The sequence below is a fragment of the Poeciliopsis prolifica genome, unplaced genomic scaffold, assembly GCF_027474105.1.
Source record: "Poeciliopsis prolifica strain line A6 unplaced genomic scaffold, Auburn_PproV2 SCAFFOLD072, whole genome shotgun sequence".
NCBI lineage: Eukaryota > Metazoa > Chordata > Actinopteri > Cyprinodontiformes > Poeciliidae > Poeciliopsis > Poeciliopsis prolifica.
The window spans coordinates 1,148,950-1,172,532 of NW_026562447.1; the positions used below are offsets into that span (position 1 = coordinate 1,148,950).

General features: G+C 37.9%; 2 protein-coding genes across 2 annotated transcripts; one reads left to right on the forward strand and one right to left on the reverse strand.

The window, feature by feature from the left end:
• Window positions 1-7,424: 7,424 nt before the first annotated feature.
• impa2 (inositol monophosphatase 2) lies at window positions 7,425-16,175 on the reverse strand. Its single transcript, XM_055020989.1, has 9 exons — window positions 16,105-16,175; window positions 15,698-15,797; window positions 14,269-14,402; window positions 12,883-12,987; window positions 12,589-12,634; window positions 12,272-12,380; window positions 12,040-12,148; window positions 10,846-10,997; window positions 7,425-8,618 (listed from the first exon to the last, which is right to left on the reverse strand). The coding sequence occupies exons 2-9, from the start codon at window positions 15,764-15,766 to the stop codon at window positions 8,497-8,499; spliced, it is 846 nt and encodes a 281-aa protein (XP_054876964.1). The 5' UTR covers window positions 15,767-15,797; window positions 16,105-16,175; the 3' UTR covers window positions 7,425-8,496.
• Window positions 16,176-17,363: 1,188 nt separating this feature from the next.
• Window positions 17,364-22,680, forward strand: LOC129352104 (ADP-ribosyl cyclase/cyclic ADP-ribose hydrolase 1-like). The gene is made up of 10 exons (XM_055020956.1): window positions 17,364-17,510; window positions 17,883-17,955; window positions 18,060-18,183; window positions 19,401-19,527; window positions 19,606-19,741; window positions 20,459-20,541; window positions 20,628-20,701; window positions 20,770-20,862; window positions 21,706-21,792; window positions 22,127-22,680. Exons 2-10 carry the CDS (start codon window positions 17,913-17,915, stop codon window positions 22,224-22,226), a joined length of 867 nt encoding a protein of 288 aa, XP_054876931.1. The 5' UTR covers window positions 17,364-17,510; window positions 17,883-17,912; the 3' UTR covers window positions 22,227-22,680.
• Window positions 22,681-23,583: the final 903 nt, after the last annotated feature.

Genomic DNA, 23,583 nt, shown 5'->3' on the forward strand with positions numbered 1-23,583 from the left:
AGCAACTAGGGTTGAGTAAGAAAGTGGAAAAATTTAAAGGAGCCTTCCTCTCACTCCAGTGGAGGTGAAACAGGAAGACACACCCGTCTTCGTATGATCCAACGCAACAACTGACATGAGAGGTTATTAAATAATGAGTGAATTCCTGAAGGTTGATGTCACAACATGTTTCAGGGAAGCGGGTCAGAACTGACACACGAGGAAAAACCTGTTGCTTTAGATTATTCCTTAATTTTCAACATATAAATAGGTTTAAAGGTCTAGTCAAAGACCATATTGAAGTCCAATGTAATACAAAATTTATTTACAAAGAAGGTACAAGTTTCAAACAAAGAATTCATTAGCAAAATTAAATCAATAATCAATCTCTTTCTGCTCCTATTCAGGTTTCTGTACATCACCCGAATACACCGTCTTCACTTTGAAGCACGGTGATGGCAACATAATGCCGTGGAGATGCAAAGTACCCCAAACAGAATACAATCATACGATGCAAACATGTTTTATACAATGAAGATATGGAAGAAAAATAGATTACTGGTCCAAACAAGAGATGATCTAACCTCTTTTTATATCTCTGCCCCAATTCAGATTGTTTTTATTATTACTATTCTGATAGTTTCTTGACGCCTGAGATGTTATCATTTAAGATAGCATATTAATACACAGTGACAAAAAAAATTATACTGTATTACGTGTGTTAATGCATCCATCCTGTGTGTACGGGTGTGTGTGTGTTATCAGAGAAGTCACAGAGGCTCCTTGGCCTTGGGGATGACCGATGAAGTGCCTCCGCATATCAGTTTTTTGTCAAATACCATCTCACACGATGCAGCTGGGCCCTGCTTTTTACCCTTGGGGGTGGTGGTGGGGTTTAGAGGGGCAGGACAATTCATACTTCCACTTCACAATTGTGCAGTATTTCTGTTGGATCGTCACATAAAATTCTGACATAGTACACCGAAGTTTTTGTATTTTTGCTAAAAAGGTTTAAAACAAAAGGGTTATGAGGATGTGAATACTTTTGCAAGGTGCTGTGTCACAGCAAACAAAGCTGTTTGACAGCTTTATATTTCCTGACAGCTTTCCTGTTTCGTTCCTTTTATTGTTTTCCAGTGGTGGAAAACAGTCTGAAAGATCCCCTGGTGAGCCCATGTAGAATGTCTGTTTCTCAGAGAGCCTGCTGGAAGCTCTTGACAACACATTCTCAAACTATGTGAATTTCTTCACGAATAGAGCACATATCTGTGTGTTTAAATCAGATTCTGCGTTTCTTAGTATCCCTGCTGCTTGAAAAAGAAAATCAGACGCCACAACCATCCAACCCTCGAAGCTAAACAATAGATTGTGTTGACTCTTCGTCCAGGAAGATATTTACTTCAGGTTTTTCGCCCGGGAGTGACATAGCTTGCATTTTATTATTCAAATGTATGCAGCATTTAAGTCCTGAGGGACCAAAGGATATTTTCTGGATCGTCAAGCTTCTCCTGAAACTGTTGACAGTTATATAAAGTCACACCTTGCTGCAGGAAAAGTCGTTCAATTAGTGCTAAATGTTGCATGTCTCAAAAAAATGACGTTGCATCTTTCTTTTTGCTTCTATTATTGCAAGATATATTATTCTGTGCTTGTGGTCAGACACAGGAAAGATGGCATCACTATCTAATATTCTGTGCCTGTGTCAGAAAAAGGAGAGATGAACGCGTTCTGACATGAAGCTTAATGCGACCACACCTTGCATAGCTTCGCTTCATGTGTGTCGCAACATGTTAGACTCATGTCTGCTGCGTCGCCCTCAATGTTGCGCTGGTAACGGCAGAGCTGGGCCGCACCAGAGCCCTCCCAAAGGAAGTTCTACGTCTGATCTCAAATTTCATTGGCGACAGCTTTGTTAAACAGCAGCAAAGCTGGTAGAAACCGCAGAGCCATTCTTGTAAACAAGTTCCAGATCTACGGGAAATCCTAATGCACCGGCTGCAGCTGAAATAAACAAACTGGCGTTAGATTTAGGCAGATCAGTGTGAGTTATCATGTTGAAAGTTTTGTTTGAGAGAGAAGGAAGAGAGCAGCAGGAGAGGCGTTGTCACCCTGTTGTCCCCGTTGTGCACCGAACATAAGAGTCTCTGAGATGTTGAGAGGCATGCGGAGGGGAAGTGATGGGACAAGCAAAACAAATGCATCAGTCCTGCCGTCTCCGTGGCAGCTCCGTTATGAATAATTTATCTGGGATGACGGATGTTTTGGATGTTTGGTTCCCCGGGATCACAGCTGCAAAATTGAGGCACTGATGTGGTGGTGGGAAACTGCTGAAGGTCAGCGGTTCACTCTGAAAGATAGTCTCTGAAACCCTGATGAGTTATTTAACACAAAGTTCTAGTTATGGTAGGACTTTCTAGAGGTTCTTCTAGGGCATTATGTGAACTTCAGCAAGGTGATGTAATGAAAGTGAGGCCTTTTGTATCTGCAGCCAACTCTGCGAGGCACAACAGGATGATGAAGCACCTCAAAGTGTCCTGAACACACCATTGTCAGGCACTGGCTTCTTTAATTTACATGTTCCATTACATAATATTCAGGAGTTACATGACAAAGCAATGTTCCTGTAGAACCATATGCTTTTGCAATTTGTCTGAGAAAGACTATGTCATGTCTTCTTTACTCAACAGGATTCTTGAGTAAAACCACCTTTGTGCAACAACTTTGTGAAACTTACAGTTTTAGATCCGTAAACCTGGGGAACAATTTCCACATCTTTGTGCGACATGAGCTAATACAACTTATGATGTCCCTGGACTCGCTGCTCTCACCATCATAAATAGGTTTGATTTGTGAGAAGAGCAGTAATAATCCGCTACTTGAAGGGTGCAGCAATCCAGGCAGGTAGACACAGACACCCTGACAGCAGTGACACACCCAATACGTCTAATTGGGTGTGTCTGCCAGATCCATTAGTGAAGGCCCAGTCAATGCCTGGAAAAGTCCACCGCAACAGCTGGAACCGAACAAAAGGACAGAATGCACAGCGTCATCCTGTCTTGGGGCGAGCTAGAGAAAAAAACACCCATCCATTCATTCCTGATTACTTGCTATGACTGTTTTTAGAGTTCTACTATGCTTACAATCTATATGAAGTATTCCTAGCATTGAACCATGTATTTGTAAGAACCATTGGCAGATTGTGAAGGGTACTTTTGCAACAAAAGCAAATAGAACTCAAACCTTACATACAAATTACCTGAGTCACTAACTACATATGCACAATTCTTTTATACAAATATTTGGCCTTACTTTACCTCCAGCATCACTATTACTTCAATTTGGTAACCATGAAAAATATTATTGCTGTTTTCTTAACACTCCTCAGGCTCCTCAAAAGACTCTTTGGTGCCGTCGGAGTGTGAGCCTGATAAGACTTTTTTGGTATTTCAAGTTGTTTCCTTAAATTCAGAATATGAAGAATTTCACTAAAAGCCCTAACAAGGATTTGCCTCCAAGTGCAAAATAATAAATTACCTCCAGGAAATGACACATATCAAATAACATTTGGGGTCTCAGACAGAAAAGCTGAATTCAGGACACATCATGGACAAAACATATGGACTCTAAAGGTTATCAAAAAATAAAAATAATAATAATAATTGAGAGAGTATGTGTAGATAAATTTAAAACAAATGAGTAATTAACTGTTTCTTCTAAGTGCTGATAACTTTCTATGAATTAGACAGAGAAAATTCAAAAGATATAAATAAAGATTAATTGTTCTTGGCTATGGCTTTTCCATTCACTACAGCAAAGCTGCAGAATAGTATTTTGTTGTGTTCTCCTATACTTACAATCATTTTTAGAAGCCATTTCACTTTGAAGTTTTTTTTTCCCATTTTGCTTTGATGCATCCGGGCACTTCACTGTATTTTATTAGGACTTTATGTAATAGAGCAACCCAAAGTAGTGCATAATTGTGAGATGGAAGGAGAAGGACGTTCTAGTTTTAACGCACTTGCTTTTTCCAAGAAACCAAATTTCATTGTGTGATTCTCAAAGTGGTCTTGTTTTTCTTTGGACATTGGTTAAATTTTTCTATTCACTTTCAGTTTACCAAACCATAACAGTGGATTGTGTACCTTGTTCTTCAAAAACGTATCAGTGTCAAACAGCACATGAAAAAGTATCTGAAATTATGTTTTTCCAGAATATAGAAAAAAAACAAATCAAGCAAAAACCTGAAACAGGATGTGGAAGGTGAGTCATCCTCCAGTCGATAATCTAATGTCCCAGCAGCATTTACATGTGGGCCACACTGTTTTAACAAGCTAAGTGAGCATTTTTCTGAAAATAGTCATGGACTGAAGTAAAACTGAATACATAAACATTCAGGTTGGAATCTAAAAATGTATCTATCACGTATTGTGTTTTAGTACTGCAAAAGGTCTCAGTTTAAACTGGTGTGTGAATTCAGGGCCTGTTTCTTCTTTCAATCATGCCCCGAAAATTTCTACCAAATACTATCCTCATCTTGATTGAATCTTCCAACCCTGTGTGGCTTCACAACGACTGAAGTTATTCAGTTCTTGGAAAACTGCTTAGAATTCTGCATGTCTCATTTTGTTCTCCGGGGGGGGCTTACTGGTGACATGGTTGACATTTTGATTTTCTGGTGAAGCAGAACAGACTTTGGTCAGGTTAACAGACAGAGCAAGATGTTTTTTTTCTTGTTTTTTTTAGGGAAGAAGACAACAGCAATGCTACCTTTAACAGTTACGGTCTTAGCCTGGTCTCACACATACCGAGCATTGTTATAAATTAGTAGATCAAAGTAAGAAACAAAACTGAAGCATTTTCTGAACAATTTTGCCGGAAAATGTTTCCTTGAAAAGAACAAAACAATTTTGTCCAACTCTTTACAAAAGCATAAATCTTACAACAAAAACTTACAATCTACAGCTGTAGAATCACCAAGAAGTAAATTTGTTTAAATTTTAATAAAAATGTACCAAACATAATTGAATTTTCACTTTACAAATTGATACCTAAATTTCAGCTTCTGTTTCTTTAAGAAACTCCTTCTCTTTATGACACTGAAAATGCTTCTCATTATGCCATTTACACACATTCTCAGGGGTGTTGGACTGAGTGATAATTTGTAGGCCAAGCTCAGAGGACTCGAAGTTCCAGCAGGTGTTTGCTAATTGCTGCTGCCGCTAGTCTGGAGGAGCTGTTTGGGGGAGCGGTGCTGTGTAAGGCGGAAGCTCAGCTGGACACTCCAGCTCCAAGGAGGAGTTTTGTGGAAAAGGCGACACTTTGTGAGAACTATTGATCAAGCACCCCATGACCAGTTGCCATGGGAGATTCAAGGATTCCTCAAACATGCAAAAATAATCAAAACACTTTTTTTTTTTTTTTATGAGGGAGTAACAGCGTAATATAAAGCGTTTCCTTCAGTCTAAGACAAAGACACTTTGAGTTTCCTATGAGTTCCCAATTTATGGAAAAGCTTGATTTCTCTGAACATCCCAAACGGTTTCATTTCTTCTGAACAAAAATTTGCATCAAATAGTAAGTCAGTCGAAAATCTTTGGAATTTGCTTACAGGCTCAGTCTGTGCTTTGACACCATCCAAAATAAATAAATTCTACCAAGAGTCTACTTGTGTGTGGTTCAAATAAATTCAAACTTGTGCACCCAATTCTTGTTTTTAAAAACTAATTGACTCAGTGCATATAGTTTAATTATGCAACCCTAAAAAAAACTGTTCTAATGCGTCCCTAAAGACCCCAAATTAATAGCCCCGTGCTGAATGTATGTTAACATCACATAACTATATTTAGTACACCACTCTCAAATCACTTGGGGTAAATTTGTCGGGATAAGCTAGGAAATCACAGCTTCTGCAGAGAACAATGCCTGCCACTTGTGGAGGTTACCAGGTCATAAAGTTGGAGAATGAGGTTGTGGTTGGTTGAGGCATTAATGGCTCCGTAAACAATAAGAGAGCATGAAAATTTAAAGATGCAGGGATCTGGGAGGATTGCTGCAGAGCCGCTGGAGAAAAACCGCCGATAACGACTCCGCCAAACTCCCCGCCTGCATACGAGCATGCACCACTGGCTTCCAGAACACATAAAGTCTGGGTTTTCTCGAGGAAAGTGTTTTAAAACCATTTGTTAGTCATCAGCAAACACAAGCTGGAGGGGAGAAAAAAAAAAGAGCCCATGGAGGCTTATTTTATAGAGCATATCAGCCTAGGATGGGGGTGAACCGTTTGCAGCTCTGACTGAAAGGGCAGGGGAAACGCAGCACACAACTTTACATGCTGTAATGGCTTTTATCTCTCTCCTAAATCACAACAGTAGCTGTGACTGTTTTTACTGCGTGTCCAGAGGCCTGTTTTCAGTTTGTCACCAGAGACATTTTTTCTTGTTCGTGCCTTCACTTTATAGATTTATCCCTTTTCTAGGTCAAAGCCACACTTTGTAGATTCAAGTTACTGCGCCTGGGTGTTGGGAAGCTGGGATACAGAACGATTCTTTCTACACAGTGGCTCAACTCAACAGTTCTCTGCAAACTGGTAATAAATCTTCCAACATTTCATTTTTTGGGGATGTTACATTGCATTTTAATGGATATTTGTAGTTAGATACCCTGCAAAAGTACATGTAAAATGCTACGTGTGTTCAGGAAATTAACAGAAGACCCCCTTAATGCACCTCCCAGCCGGTAGAGGCAGCAGGATGCTGTGGGGAAACTCTTTTTAAGCATAATTAAGCAGGTCAAACCTGGTAACATGGATGGAGTGTAGATGTTCAACCTCAATACAATTAAAACCATCTCTAATGGCAACTGCAAGAAAAAATTATAATTTTTAAGTCTTTTTTTGTAAAACAGAAAATGTGAGTTGATTATACTTTCCCTTTCTTCTCACCATTTTGCATCATTTTGAGTTGGTTTTGCACACAAAACTTGAGTAAAACATACTGAGGTCCCCAGTGATAAATGATGAAATTGAAGGGTGTATGAATAACTTTTTTTCACACACAGGAAGCAAGAATTTAACAGGAATGTCTAAATGATGCAAAACAGAAATGAGAGGTGTCTTGACAGATTTTATTCCATTTTTCCCTTCTCCTAACTGTTCATTTCTATTTTCCTGCAGGGATGAGTCATGACTCTGAGCTCCCATATTTAGTCGTGAAGCTTGCCATCCGCTCAGTCAGCATATTTCCTTTAGAAATGTTCACACACAGCCTTATTTCTTCTGCCAGTTGTCCATTACGTCTGTGGTTTACAACATTGGCATGTATGTGCAGGTTGACACCAGCCTTAGCTGCAGCTAAATGAGTCAATCTATGAAACTGAAAAATAGAGGGAAGGAGGCAGGAACTATATTTAAGGGTTTTTTTAAATAACTTTAAAAAAAACACTAAATATTCACATGTCAGGCTTTTTTATTCAAGACTTAATAAAGGAGTCATACAGTACTGAAAAAATAGATATACAGTACAGGAGTTAGTCATGTGATGCATGTGATCAATTGTGGACAGTGCAAGCTAAATTCACTCTTAAAACAGGTACAGCGCTTTCTGGAAAAAACGTCTTTCCAGTTGTCTTTCTACTTAATAATACTTTGAGCAAAAATTGGTCCATTGTCAACAAAAGCAGATGAATTAAACAGTGAACAAATAATCTAAGATATACTGTCTCATACTAGATTTCAGACCTACCACAAGAAATCACAAAACTTTTTAAGGCCATAAAATTGAGGTTATTAAAAATAGGACTTCTTTTTTAGGGGCCTGCAAAACCTGGTTAGCATGTAGATAGCATGTAGATAGCATGTGCTGGCTGCAAAGAAGCCATATTGAGAAGCCGCTCTTTTCTGCAGCGTGTTTGTAGATTGTTACTGCAGATATGGGCAAGTTTAGACTCAGCAGCTCTTCTCTTGAGGCCATTCCTTACCAATCAATCAACCAATTTAAATTGAATTCAGTGTTCTATTGTCTTTCCCATTTTTAGGAATGATGATAAATATTCTTTGAAGTTTAAAAGGATATTGTGAATAACTTGTATAAGAGTATATGTTTAAAAAGAATAGTTACATTTTTTACATGTGATTTTTTTCCCCTAACTGAATAAATATTCTTGATTTAAACTTCTTTAGAAATAAGTGTGAACCTTGATGTTAATATTTTTATGGCTGTAATGATGATTTTTTGAGGTACCTATTAATAAAAATGTATTTCTTGTTTCTGACTGAATACTAAAAAAAATGCCTGAGTGATTCAATAAATTACAACACAGTGCAAACAACTCAACAACATAAAAGTTTGTGTGTATGACTAAGTACTGATATACAGGAGAATAAAATGTTTAACAAACCAGCTTGCTGCTGTTCAGAGGTAACTGTATCATTTGGGTTCCTAAAGCAAAGTCAGGCTCGACACTTGTTACACTGAAAGCAGCTGTGTGTGTTTTTACTCGGCTTTAGCTGACTGCGGAGGTTTAGGAGCCTTCTGTGTCGTCCCTGCCAACAGGGAACTCCGTTATCTCCTTGGCAAGTCGTTCAGCTATCGTCCTGCTGCTGGCAACAATCAGCCTGCGAGACATCAGATCAAACGGGCCACCTGGTTAAGGGAGAAAGATGCAAAAATAAGGATTTTTTCCCCCAATATGGTAACTGGGAATTAATTTTCCCAACAAGAAACAATCTGATGGGTCGCTGGAAAAGACCTTTGTTGTGTGAAAGCTGTGCAAAAAGGAGCCACAGCTTTTTCTTGCCACAGATCACATTTCTAAAAAGTGTATTTTTTAAAGTTTCATGAATGATCAGGGGTTCCTGAAGCACTTGAAAGCTGAATGGGTATAATAATCTGTACAAAACAGATAGTTGAAGAACCTAAAGGACATATTGGAAACAATACATTTCTTTGTTCTAGTTTAGCAGCAAAGTTTTTGAATTGAAAATGTTGCTTGTTTTGTCAATTTATAGTTTTGAATAAAATGACAATAAAATGCAGACCTAGAAAAGGATAAAAGAAAAACTTGACACTTTCCAGACTGTAATAAAGACCAGATTATTTTTATTTTGTCCCTAGATGTAAAACTCTTGCACTTTTGATTTACCTAGACTACCTTTTGAGGCTCATAGGAAATGTGGACCAAACGTGAGATGAGAATAGAAGAAGACGGTGAAAAACTTTGACAGAAAAAGAAGATCAAGTACTCTAAGGTGACATTTTCTATTCTGCAGAAAGCATGAACACAGCTGTGCTCAGCCGGGGGGGTCTTGTGAATATCCCGACACCTGCTGCTGCCTCACATCTTGACATTTCTGTTTACATGGAAGGGAAACCAAGGTGCTTATATAATGGATAATGTTAAGTAAAACTCATAAAAAAGATCTCTAAAATTGCTTGGGAAGCATACAGTAACCATTATGTGTCTAATTTGTCTACGATGAAAGTGTATTAAGCTCTATAACAGATCTAACATTTTGCTGATTGTTTCTTGGTGCAACAGTGACCCCTACACTCCAAATCTGGAAAAGTGAAGCATAAGTTGCATTTTTTAAATAACTGAAGTTGGAACTCATCTCGCCGGTAAGATGAACAGCAAGTGAAAAATTTTTTTTAAAAAGTGAGAAAGTTGTAAAGCTATAATTCAGAGCCGGTGCTGGAGACGGAGCTCCGTTTCCACAGTGACCGGCTACATTCAGCTTAGAGAAGAGCAGCGAGAGATTTCCTGCCTCTACGTGTCTGGGTGTACATCGCAGCATGCTTGGCACAGCGCAAAGGTTGCTTTCACTTTCCTAAGAGCAAACCCCTTGATGCACAGCACATGCACCTTTCCCCTCAAAGAAACCACCTGCAGAAGCTGCCCCAGTGGGCGGTGGGCTATCAGGGAATGAGCTACACATCCAAACACCTCCCTCACCTGATTGGACAAACTGGTTTCAGTTTTTAGGCAAGGATGTGTCGATTGTTCTTAGTCCCTTCTTGAGTTTGCCATGACGATCTCTAAAGTTGGGTGGAAAGGAGTGAAACCAGGGAGAGGGGAAGCAGTTTGTCTAGGAAGTCTGTAGGATTCAATGAGGCAGGCTCCCTTTGGAGATTTTCCAGAAGAGCAAACTGCAGTATTTATCCAGCTCACTGGCCAGATTGCAAATATTGATCGCATGGCGAAGTTTTGAGTATCTACCAGACAAATCAGTTAATGCATTGTTAAAGAAGCTGAAATGAATGACAGGATTATGGGTGTTTTAGGGGATAAGCTTTGTAGGGAGCATAAATATATATTACTGGACAGGACAGGGCCTATTAGCCGCTACAGCTAGTGACACACACCTGCAGGAGCCATTTCTGTGCACTGAATAATGTCCACAAAGACCATAGTGGTATAATGTGGGATGTGTGTGAATCTGTCAAAAAAAAAAGGTTGACGCCTTATTATTTATTATGATTTCTATAATATGTGGTTTAATTTAAACATGAGAAATTGCAGATGTTTAAAGATATAAAATACGTATTGTCTCTAGATTTAAATCTATAAAAGGTTTGGTTTCAGTCAGTTCTGTCAAGATGCAAGAGAGGACTAATCAAATACACTGGGCAATAATTAAATTTTACATAATTATCTCTGTAAGAGCCAAAGTCTGTTCACTCAACTTGAGAACTAGGATCAGTTGCCCAGTTGTCTTTTGAAAGTGTCTCAAGGTGACATTTGTTGTGAATTGACACTAAATTAATAGAAGTGTCCCTAAAGTTCACATTTGATTGGTCACTTTGACAGGGACTTCAGTAAGTTTTCAGCAGAATCCCTGTTGGAAGACGTCCAGTTGTCTCTGTGACTCACCTGAAATGTCCATGATGACGCCTCCGGCTTCAGTCACAACGGCCGCCCCTCCAGCCATGTCCCAGCAGTGGATCCCCATGTGATAATAAGCGTCGGCTGAACCGGACGCCACTAGGCACATGTTGATGGCTGCGCTGCCCGGGGAGCGGATCCTGGAAACGGGACATTTAGAATAATAAGTGAGCAGCAATTATCCCCTGCTTAACAGTTCGTTATGTTACCTTTTAAACTTTTCCTTTTTTCCGTTGAGTCTGCACAACTTACTTTAATTTTGAGAAAACACCAACAAGAGGCGGCTTTTATTGTTAGAAGAAATAGATAAAAAGGTTGCTGTGTACACAACAACAAGGGAGAAGAAGGTGGAGGGCAGCAGCAGTTTCCATATGATTTATTAATAGGCGTTTTGATCTAATTCAGGTCAAAAGATTAAAAATGAAGAGGGTAAGACCATTTACACACACCTCCCACTGGGAGGTTTCAGGCGCTTTCAGGTTATTTTAAAAAACGCATCACAAAACACTACAGAGAGATGGGTCTATGAAAAAAGAGCTTTTAGGTAAATTCCTATTTTTGTGTCTTCATTGGGTAAACAAAACCTAACGTTGAAAAATTAGCGCTAATCAGTGTTTAATTTGCAAGATGTGCAGTATCATACTGCTGAATGAGTGACTTAAGGGGTACGAATATGGAGTGTGAAGGTGTAGAACTTTATAAAATAACAATTCAAAAGTAAATACATTTTTTAAAGAGTTGGAGCACAATAACAAATTTTACTGGACGATAAATTGTCCCAGAAGTTATTGCGAAAACTGATCAAATTGTTGTTTTGAGACCATTTTCAAGTAAAATAATGGAAATGGCTTGAAGTCAGCAAGTTTCTAGATGCACCGTTACAGCATTTACCGGATCCTGACTCATGCCAGACAAAAAAACCTTTCCCGTTTTTATATCACAAACTTAAACATGTGGAGTTTGCTAAGTGGTACCCTGGCCTCAGCTGGAAACATGCTTTGAATAAAAATGGTCAATATTTTTTGCCACTCATTGGAGAAACGGAACCTTCTACATTATATGGAGTCATCTCACATACAGTGAAAAACATTAAGCCATAATGTCAGGCTTCTGAGAAGTATGTCGGTTTTGCATCTCCTACGTTTCATTAATTGCTGCATCACTCTATAGGTTAATATTTACCCATGAACAGGTATGGTGAGGATAGTCTTGATGTTGGCCAACATAATATTGAAGTGCTCAGCTTCCTTCTTGAAGCCCGTTTCAGTCAACACCAAAGACTTGCTGATGTCTTCAGAAAGGGAAACAAAAAGAAATGCATTCATTCCTGAAACAAACGGGATCAACAGCAGACATCCAGCTCCACCTAGTGGACTGATTTGCAACTACAGTACCAGTCATGTGTCATACGGACCTTTCTGCCCGGACACTTTGATGGAGTTTCCATTGCAAAATGCCCCCTTCCCCTTCCGTGCCGTGTACATTTTGTCCTCGATGCAGCTGTAGACAATCCCAAACTCTATCTGAGAGCAAAAGGCAGTGCAGAAAACACGCTGATGATTGAAGCTGTGTGGGAGGAGGGCTAAAAACAGAGCAGCAGCTGCATAACAAGGAGGATCTTTCAGCATCACTACTCAGAGATTCACAAGGCGACAATGGGGTTAATGTCTATTATAATCAAGAAATCACAGTGGGGGAATAAACATGAGATTTGCATACATTAGGACCTACCTCTTTCTTCACTGTGAAGCCGATTGATACAGACACAAAGGGGAACCTACCCAACAGAAATGTAAAATATAAAACATCCGTTTAATCAACTCCCAGTAGGAATCAGGCTCTAAGAAGTGAGTTTCTATAATCAGTTCATTTTCATCTAATTATCCCTGAAGACAATCCATGAGAGGACAATCCAAGAAAGGGAACCTAATTAAAAGATAAAAATAGTCAAGGAGGGACTAAGATGAAACAGATTCAGAGCAGTTTCAGGCTTCCAGGAGAGCCTTACATCCCGGTTAGGAGTACCTGTGCACAAAGTTGGTGGTGCCGTCGATGGGGTCAATGATCCAAGTGGGATTGTCGGTAAGGATGCTGGGAGCACCAGCGGCTACCGACTCCTCACCGATGAAGCTTAGAAATAAAAAACAAAAACAAAAGGAAACAGATGAAACAGCAGCAGTTTTGAATTATTAAATTAATTTCATATAAAGATTTTTGACAAAAATTGTACTACAAAGCAAATGACAAAAGCCTAACGACAGACCTGCTTTAAGCTTTTAATTTTTGTAATACATACTTACACTTAAAGGGACGGTATTATGCATTTTCCAGGAAAACTGCACTATTTTATGGCGCAATCAAGCAACTATGTTACCTTCAGTTGCTTTTAAATGCTGTGTATATGTATTTATCAAACATGACATAAAATAAATTTCACTTTGTAATTTGACTACTTGAAATCAGCCCCTGTATCTTTTAGAAGCTCCTCTTTTTTCTGACACTCCACCTTCAGCACATCATCACAACAAGGCTTCTCATTTTGCCGTTTGACTGGAGGTAGATTAGCTCAGCAGATTCCATAAAGTGTTGTCTAATTGTTTCTGCACTAGTCTGAAGGAGCCGAGTGGTTGAGGCATGGAGGAGGGTTGCTCTGTGAGGTGAAGGTTTGGATGGGGATTGGAGCTGTGTGGAAATCAGCAGCACTTTGTCAGAGCACATCTGAACGGATGTCATGGGAGATTTAATAATTCCTAAAACATGCATGAAAGAATCAATACCACTTCTGGTACACTCTTTATGAATAAATAACATATTAACGAGACACAAAGCTTAAAAAACTATTTTAAAATTCTACCTCTTTTTTTCCTGTTTCATTAGTGATTGTTGCAACAAAAATCTCCCATTCAAGCCACAATGAATCTTGGGATAGTTTGGGCTACAAAGGATACAGCAGGCTTGCCCTGTCCTATAAATCTGGGGGGGAAAAAGGCGTACTGGTAAATTCTCTAAAATAAACTTAGTTTTCTCCCCAATCATGTGCAAGTTTATGCTGAATTTGACACGCATCACGTACATAGACAAAGGTAGCCGCAAACGGCAAAATCAGCTGCAAACACATGAATGACCCAAAACAGTCAAACACTGAAAAACTATTGCAACAGGAAATCGCTGTAAATAAACAAAATACTGCAATCACAGAAAACAGCACAAATGCTGCAACCACAGGAAATAGAAGCAAGAGGGAAAATGCCACGAACAGCAAAAGCAACTGCAGATTTGAAACCCTGCAAACTTGCATAATAATTCATCGCTCCATTCCTCTTATGCCCTCTGGAAGCAGCTGTTCTTCAGATGGAGTAAAAAAAAAAAAAAAAACTTATGCATCACAGATTTTCCATAACAGCAGCACACCTGTGCGTGGGGTACTTCTCCTTTAAGGAAGATATAATGAGCTGCTCCACTTTTTGGTCCGTCTCGGTCACCAGGTCAACCGGAGAGCTCTTCTGCATGATGGTGATGTCCTTCTGCAGCGCCTCACGGATCATCTGTCAGAAACACGGCAACGACTGAACACATCTGCTCCTCTAATTAGCCCCATGTGATGAGCGTCATGGTGACAGATTGTTGGCAAGGGTTGGCCACAGACGACAATGTGTCTGAGCTCTGCAGGTTCATAAATTTATTCCGCCTGGGGTTTCCTTCAGTGCAACATTATGTTCATTCTGTAACATGTTAGTACTGAGAAACGAATTCCATAATGAACACTTAAGGAGCAGAAAAAAATGCAACTGACAACTTGAATACAGAAAGCAGCACTATCTGCACCTTTTAAAGAGAAAGCCTTAGATAAATTGAATTTTATCGCAGAACTTCACTAAATTCTCTAGAAGAAAACCAGGCCCACAGCATCACAGATCCTTTACATTACAAAACAGAGAGCATTGGGCCTGTGGGAGTGTGAAAGTCTCCAGTAACATAACTCCAGAGGTAATCAGGAAACTCCACATGTTTACATTTGAGATGATGAGACAGAAAAGCCTTTTTCCTGGCACGCTTCCCAAACAAATGATTGCTATGGAGACCCCAGGACGCCACTCTTAGCAGTTCTCCAGCATCAAGATTAACACCGTCTTCACTAAATCTAGCTGACAATGATGAGCTCCAAAGCACCCTAACCCTAACCCTTTGCAGAAAGATTCGAAGCAAACAAAACGTTTTGTTTTGTTTTGCTTCTCGGTGTGCAATAAAACGATGAGCTGGTTTAACATCATGCATTTCCAATCAGTGGTTTTATACTTAATGTTTAATTATCTAATTATTTTCGAATAATTATATGAAATAGACATGTAAAGACACAAAACAAAGAGACATACTCTGTTTATCCCTCCTTAGAATAAAATTAGACTACAGTTTTCATGCTTTATGTCAAATGGTATTGCTCAAATTATTTCTATCAATTGAATGTCAGAATTATAAGAGATAATTAAATATTATTTTCTTAAATTACCATATGGAAGAACTGCCTTTTAAACTGTATGATTTTTGGTTTAAAAGTTTTCCTTCACCAAGCTTATCACAATAATTTCCTGGGGTTTTGAACCAATCCTCCTGACAGAACTGGTCTGTTTGAGACAAATTTTTCTTCTCATTTGCTCTTTTTTAGCAAAAGTGACTAAAATAAAGTAGAATAAAAACAACAGGTTTCTGAAGCCACTTTCTTAAAGAAAGGGCAATGATTAGACTTTACTGGTGAGACACTATGTTGGAAGACTTTCTGGTAAAATCAATAAAACTGGTTATGTGTGAATTAAATTATTATGCCCATTAATAGTTTGCTTACCTTTCCTGCCCGTTTGGTGACATCTAAACAGAAGTCCATACATTCCTGCCAAGGATCGCTCATGTTCATAGAGAGGAGCGAAGAATAAAGATTAAGATACCTGGAAGATAAAGGAAGCCTTTACTAAAACACAGTAGCATCCAGTCCGTCTGGTTAACTGTCCTTTAAGACAGCAACCGTAATATAAAACATTTTAAATGGGTTAACAACATGTTTTGAATAAAAAAGAGGGAAATATTAGTTATAGCAGAAGTTAGCTTTCTAAGATAGCTTGTAGCTTCACAGATTTAATGCAGGAAGATTCGATGTCATGTGCCAAAACACCGTCAGATAATTTCCGAAGCAATTGTGGATTTGATTTAATTTTGAGTGCACACTTTGAAGGATCTCAAGCTAATTTAACCAACCTGGAGAAAGAGAAACAGCCACAACATTGACGTTTAACCGGGGAGGCTGGAGTTTCCGTTTCTTTTTCTTCTTCTTGGCGGACTGAAAACAACTTCAGAGGTGCATACCGCCCCCTAGTGTACATAACTTTTACCTCATCGTTTCCACCCACTATATTCTTACATTGTCTCCTGTCGAAGTAATGAATGATTCTTTATTTATATTTCCTCTTGTTCTCTTTCTTATAGTTACATATTTAAAACACTTCATCAAATCATGATCAGAACTTTCTTTCTCCCCCGCAAATGTCACATGTGTTGTTTTCTTTTTCTTTATTATAAATAATTATTTTCATTATTACATCTTCCATTCTTCTTCTTTCTTCACAGCCAATTATTTGTGGTTACAGATTTTTGTATTCTACAGAATGTTTTCCTTTCTTATTTTTTTTCCTATTTTTTGCCATCTTTCTATTTCTTTTTCTTTACTAAAAGTGCTCAAATGCAGAAAAATCCTGATTTAAACCAACAGGTGGTAGCAGCATCCCTTTTAGCAGCAACAAAGTAATTACAGTAGACATACATCAAACTTCAATCATACATTATAAATATCTTAAATGTAATGCAAAGTCACCATAACCAATCCTGTAATCAGTTTAATCTTAATTCAGACAACTGTCAAAATCAGACATTCTATGGTATATAATATCCTTTAGTTTATTTTAGAGATGCACTGAAAAATGAAATCAGAATGTGTTTGGTATTAAGATCAGTTAGTAAAAGATAATCAGTATTTATAAAATTAGAGGAAATCGTAACTGGTAAGTTGCAGATTGCCATCTCTAAATTCAGAAAAAGTCATCCCTAAGTTGTAGAAATGTATGAAGTATATGTAGCATGTATGTATTGTTACCAATGTTGGTTCTATTATTTTGAATCAAAATTAGCAACACTATTACATTTCAATTTTCAGACTCAGAGAAATTGACGTTGAGAACTTTAATTGTATAGAACTGATTTTTTCAGCAGAGAAAAACTAGCAAAATTGAACTGATTGGATATTTTTCCCATAATAAAATTCTTGAGGACTTTGTGTAAATTATCTCCCAAATTACTGTGCAAATTTTCAGAGTACAGCAGAGACGTTGTTTGGGAGATTCCTACCAGCATCCTAATAGGAGTCATGTGGATCTTCTTTTGGAAAATGGGGGTGGAGAAAAAATACGTTTTTCAAGAACGCCTTGGTCATACCAAGGAGACGTGTTTGTTAACCAGCGAAAACAACCTCAACAACTCTTAGTCCCATAAGGAAACTGTTGGATGCATGGAACTATCGGACATACCAGTAAGCTGGAAATCAAGAACCAACTGCTTCCCATTTCAATTGTGGGAGTGTTTTGCAGGCCATTACTAGGAAATGGAAGGTGGTAAGCTTGACATTTTTCCAGAAATTTTATACACAATATTCTTAACTTCATGTACTTTGAGGAAGAAAAAGGTTTATAAAAATGTATTTCTGTAACCTGCTCTTTCATTCATTTGAAGTCTTTTTAAGTGCTTGACACGCTGGTGGTTTTGTTAGAGCTGGACTAATAAAACTTACCTTTTGCACTTAATGAGTGCAAAATGTACAACAAAGTAGTTGAAAACTGTCAGCAGTCCAAAAATAATTATTATATGTCAGCCAACAACAGACATCTTTTGAGTCTTCAGAATTAAATGTTGTACTTTTCAGCTACATTCTGTAATAGCCTCCTTTTTAGCACATAATTGCAAGTTAAAACATGTTTCTTTTTAAGAACTACGGTGTGATCAAGGTTTCCACGATCATGTCTTCCTTTAAATCGGCTTGCTCCGTAATGGTCACTATATGTAAGTAATTCTCTTCAAAGTTCTCGTGACATTCTTTCATGAACTCAACCACTCCTAAATGATACTGTCTTTTTTTTTCTTTGACCTTTGTGCCTGACTCAAAGGGATTATTGTGCCTCAGCTCTGCCTCTGTCCAGTACGAGCCACTTTTGGGACAACTCCAAACATTAAGCACATTGTGATAGGAAGATGCTTCACTTACACCACACTGGTTCAGCCTGGATTATGGTAATGTACCAATAAACAAATAGTGTAATGTATCTATAGACACATTATGTGCCTTGACAAAGAGCAAGACAGCTTTACTGAATTAATTTTGTTCTCAAGCCCAGAGAGAGAGCAGTCACATCTGCGGTTTGGCATCAGTAGATGTGACTTATTTAAACAATTCAATGCACGTGACAGGTGGCTTTACGATTTGACATTTAAATAATAGTTTTGAATGGGTTAAAATGTGAGGTTAGCTTCGATATGAAGAATGAAAGAGCTTGAAAAAGAAAGCAGTGATTAAAGTTGATGGATTTGTAGTAAGTCACTTACATGTCAGAAACTTTTCAGCTGAATCCACCAGCTTGAGTTTACAGACTTTTTATGAAGTTGCTTTTATTGTTGCATTTAAATGTCTCAAATTGTAAGATATTTTAATTACAAGATAACATGTGGAAATATGGAAAATGCTAAATATAATAAATGATTTTTTTAGTATTGAAAAAAAAAGAGATCAACCTATTAGCATCTCAATGAGATTATAATCCAAATTTGATTAAGCCACTCTAAAACCATAAAGATTGATTTTACTTAGACTATCTGTTGGAGTTATTTGGTTCATTGTCCCAAATGTTCTGGAGTGTAAATTCACCTTCTATTTGTGTCAAGAAGCTAAAAATAAGTGATTGGTTCTTAAACTCTGTGACCCAAAGATGACACACTTTCTTGTATATCTCTAACAATGAGCCTCCCTTGTCATCCTCTTAACTGTGACTTGTTTGTCATTACTCCAGTTGTTTTTAATTATTGCTTAGACACGTTTAAGCAGGTAGTTGTTATTTTTCTTGTATCCGTGTCCTTACAAGTAAAGATACAGAAGCCAGTGCCCTGCCTAAATGACATGTTCCTTTGTTCAGTTGACAAGCCATCAGTCACCCATACTCACTTTAAGCCCAGGAGGGTACGGCTCTAACCCTCATTGCTGGCAACCTGGCTGCTCACACAGAATAGGGAAGTTAGGTGGAAGGAAAAACTCAGAAAAATGTCCACAAGCAATGTGATATTCTAAGCCTCTTATAAGCTGAATTTGGGGGTATTTCTGACCCATAATCATTAAATTTAACAGTAGCTAAAACTGCTCAAATAAATTACTCTTTTGGTCAATTTCTAACATTTTACTGAACAATTGCAAGTCTTTTATCAGCAGTTATTTTTGTGATCAATTGTTTCATATTCAGGTGTGACTGTGAGGAAATCTGGAGGCAGTTTGAGAAGGCAGTTGTCCAGCATGACTCTTGTAATGTGACAGAAGAGCATTACTGTGAGATGTTTAACATGATGCCACAGGTCTGGCCATGTGATAGGGTGAGTGTTGAAACTGGAGTTTTAATAAATCAGTTCTGAAATCGCTTAGTGAGCAGTGGTTTCTTTTTATCTGTTCAGTTTCTTTTTTGGAGTAAAACCAGGAAGTTGGTGCACAGCTATGCGGCTGTTTTCCGGCATTTCTGGACACTGGAAGACACGTTGGTTGGTTTCCTGTTCAACGACCTGATCTGGTGTGGCCAGGAGGAAGACTCTGGTTGGTTGATCTTTATCTGCAATAAAGAAGAGTTTTTTTTAAAAAATCTATGAATACAAAATTATAATTTTGTCAAAATTCCATCACACCTAACCTTGAATATTAATGCATTTATTATGATTTTATAGCATAAACTAACACAATAATGTGCATATTTGGGTCGTGAAAAGGATGCACGTATTTCAGATATTTTAGAAATAAAAACCTGAAAACAGTGGATCAATTTTTACCACATAGACATTTAAAAACCACTGCAAGTTTCTGATCGTCCTGCTGGAAATTGAGACATTTTCTCTACACCCTATAACAGTTTTTGTTTTCTATACAATTATGTATCTAGCAGCATTTATCACATGTACTCGCTTCCCTTTCTTTGCAGAAAAAATCCCACATGTTGTCATTTCTGTGCTTTACAAGACTTTCTTTCACATGTCTGCTACGTGACCAGCTGCATACAGAATTTCTCATGGCTTTGTTTAGTCTCACTCCAGAATTTCAAAATATTTACAGTATTAATTTCAGCATCTGGTCAAACTGGATGATTTATCTCATTTGGTTCCTGCCCAGGCTCAAGTATTTCTTCTAGCACACCTTCAGTAATCTACTGCTGAGCCGTAAAAATGCTGAGGCTGGTGTACACCTATTTAGACTAATATTCCAAAGTGATTTATGTGTATTTTATTGAAATGTAACATAAATATAATTTATGTGATGCAGACTTCGATTTCAACTCTTGTCCAGCGTGGTCAACATGCAGAACCCATCCAGTTTACTCTTTATGGAAACGAGCCTCACAAAACGTAAAGTTTCTTTGTTCTTCAGCAATACAACTTTTCCTTCAGAGTCTTGCGTGCAAATTTGCTCTCACTGGGTTCTCATTTCTTAGTTTGCAGAGATGGCGTGTGGGAACATTACCGTGTTGCTGAATGGGTCTATCACTAATGCATTCAACAGGAAGAGGTAAGATGATGAGAGTAAATTACTGAAAACGTGTTCAAAACTCAACTGTTTGACTTTTTTTTTCATAGCATGTTTGGAAGCGTTGAACTGGACAGCCTGAATCCTCAGAGAGTGAACTACGTTAACATAAAGGTGGTGACAAATCCAGAGGGACCTCACATGTAAGCACAAAATCTACACTTTTCTTTAAAAATATTGCCTCGAGCACATTGCTATGATAAAGAGCGTTTTTGGCTGCAACATGCACCAATTGACCACGTTAAGAGGTGATGATTTGGTGCAGATGTTCCAGCAGAAATAAAAGAGAAGTTATTGGCAGACACCAGAGATATAATGCAATGGTTTGGATCAAAACATATTTGTGCCTTAAAATGGTTCAGCTAAAGTCCAGTCAAACTGGTTGAGACAACTTAAAAATATGCTAGTAGCAGATGGTATCTATTTAGTATGATTCAGAGGGAATAAATTAATACATATCACATTTTCTGATTCTTATTTGCAAAATTTTAAAAACCCATTTTTCCTTCTAGTTTACAATTATGTCTGGCCTTACACATAATAAAGCAAACTACAATGTAATTTGTGTTTTTAATGTGACAAATTGTGAGGAGCAGCACCGCATGCTCATTTTTCACCGGCAGAAGTAAAACGCAAAAAGACAAACACACTAAATTGAGACAGTTTCTAAGTTTCTTAGTTTTTTTTTTATGGTTTGCCAGAAGAGTCAAAGGCAATGACAAAAGTTTCTTTACACCACACTTCAGTAGCAGATTTCCATGAAGTTCATCTCCTCTGTCACACTCTGTGAATTTCAGGGTCTGTTAATCTGATTTAATTGATGTGGCAGTCTGATAAGAACACACATAAGTAACATCATTGTGCAATGTCAGAACATTATCACCTACACAGCAAATTTAATCTAAGTTTATTTTCACCATTTCTTTATTATAATTAGCTACTTACTAAAATATTTCAAACTATTGTGTTATTTGGCTTTCCTGCAGAGAATCATGCCGTCAAGGATCTATCGTAGAGCTCATCCAAATACTCTGGTCACGAGGTTTCCGATGGACCTGTACCGATACTGACCTGTAAGTGACATTTGAAGACTTTTCATCATTGTGCAATTTTGGAAGATTGCTTGGGAGGAACTGATTTTTTTTAAAAATCTTTATTGTGAATATTATGAAGCATCTACTTTAAGTAGAGTGTATATGTGTTGCGATAAAGTCGTAGCTTTGTAAAGAGTGAGGTTAGGGATACTTTTTGCCTTTTCAAAAGATTATAATTTTGCATCTCAAGTCTTTTCTTGGGACCATTTTGACCCTGTGACTGATCTACATCGGTGGAAATATGTTTCTCTAAGGATTTTGACCCAAACTGTCAGCTGTGAGAAACTAAATTAACCATTTTTTGTTTCCACAGGACCTTGGTGATCCTTCAGTGTGTCCAGGACCTAAATCAGCCCAAATGCCAGATGTTGACAAGCAGCATGTTGCAGCAAAAGTACTATACATCCACATGAATCATATTTTGAAACCATGAAATATGTCTGCCTGGTAGTGAAACTAAGTTAATGGTTAACATTTTCTTTCCAAACCTTCCAGAGATGGAAAAGGGGCAGGATTAAAAAAGTTTAAACTTCTGCCTGCCTCTTTTTCAAACAAATACTCATCAAAATATGTATATAGATTTTTGTATCAATGTTTGGTGTTTAAGCTCTCCCTTATGTTTAACATTTGCTGGAAGAAGTGGGTCTTTTTTAGCTAACACATGCACACAGATGCAGCTTACGCGCATAACTGCTGAATATCAGAGGTTTCAGGCGCAACAATACTCTGGTATTTAAATTGTGAATATGAATATGTTTGAAATAAATAAACTAAACAAAAACAAATCAAACATTTGATGTGCATTCATAACAATCAGGACATGATTTAGTAATCAGAGTCAGATGGCTAACTGAGTTAACCTGATTTCAAAATGGTTCTGCAGACCTAAGTGTTTTCATTTAATACTTGTGTATTTCCACAGTGTTTTTCAGTCTTATGAACACTTTTTAAAAATAAAGTCTAGAGCTGTAACACACCTACGCAAACATAATGCTTGAATGCATGTGAACAATGTTCGTCTGAACTGTTCACCTCGAACTTGAATCGAAACCACAACTAGAAGTTCAATATTTAACTTGCAACCACCATTGTACTTGTTCTCCATTTTAAGCTGCCAATGAGTTATGTGAAAAAACAGCAGTTTTGCCTTTCATCCTTAATAAGACTATTTTCTACACAAGCTGCTGTTTTTAAGAAATTCCATGTATTTCATCACACTGTCATTTTCAAAGCACAGCTTAAGAGATTCACAGCCTTCTGTTTGATTCAAGATGAAACAAGTTTGGGCTTGAACATCTGTTTTTTTATTCAAAACTCCACAGTTGTGAGGATACAGATGTGCGTGCGATGAACGGCGTCAACCTTAAGCAGCATTATCTGTTCATACTTCTGATTATTGATTATTTATTCTGTATTCCTCAGTTTCTTTTTCTTTGTTTCTTTTCAGGCAGCTCTTAGGTACTTAAGATTATGTTTATTATTCATTGAGTTTCTCTGAGATTCATTTTCGTAGTTTCTCTGTTTGTTTACTCACCCTGGCCCTCTTGTGCCATCTGCTCTCTCCCATCACACCTGTAACCTGTTAACCAATCATTCTGGTTTATTCTTCCAGTTTACTCATTCAGTATTTAACTTCTTCTCCTTCATTCATTCCTCACTGGTTCCTCCTGTTATATCCCCATTTTATTTCCTCCATGTGCCTGGTTAATTTTTGTTCCTGTCCTTTCTCTGTGTCCTTATGACAGTTTTGCAAGTTCTTGTTGACAAAAC

Coding starts and splice junctions, on each gene's coding strand:
- LOC129352104 (XM_055020956.1), top strand. CDS start 17,913: ATGTCTTCCTTTAAATCGGCTTGCTCCGTAATGGTCACTATAT. Junction 20,702..20,769: donor AATGCATTCAACAGGAAGAG/GTAAGATGATGA, acceptor TTTTTTTCATAG/CATGTTTGGAAGCGTTGAAC. Junction 21,793..22,126: donor ACCTGTACCGATACTGACCT/GTAAGTGACATT, acceptor TTGTTTCCACAG/GACCTTGGTGATCCTTCAGT.
- impa2 (XM_055020989.1), bottom strand. CDS start 15,766: ATGAACATGAGCGATCCTTGGCAGGAATGTATGGACTTCTGTTTAGAT. Junction 12,988..14,268: donor GAGAAGTACCCCACGCACAG/GTGTGCTGCTGT, acceptor TTTATTTCTAAG/CTTCATCGGTGAGGAGTCGG. Junction 12,149..12,271: donor CAAAGTGTCCGGGCAGAAAG/GTCCGTATGACA, acceptor CCCTTTCTGAAG/ACATCAGCAAGTCTTTGGTG.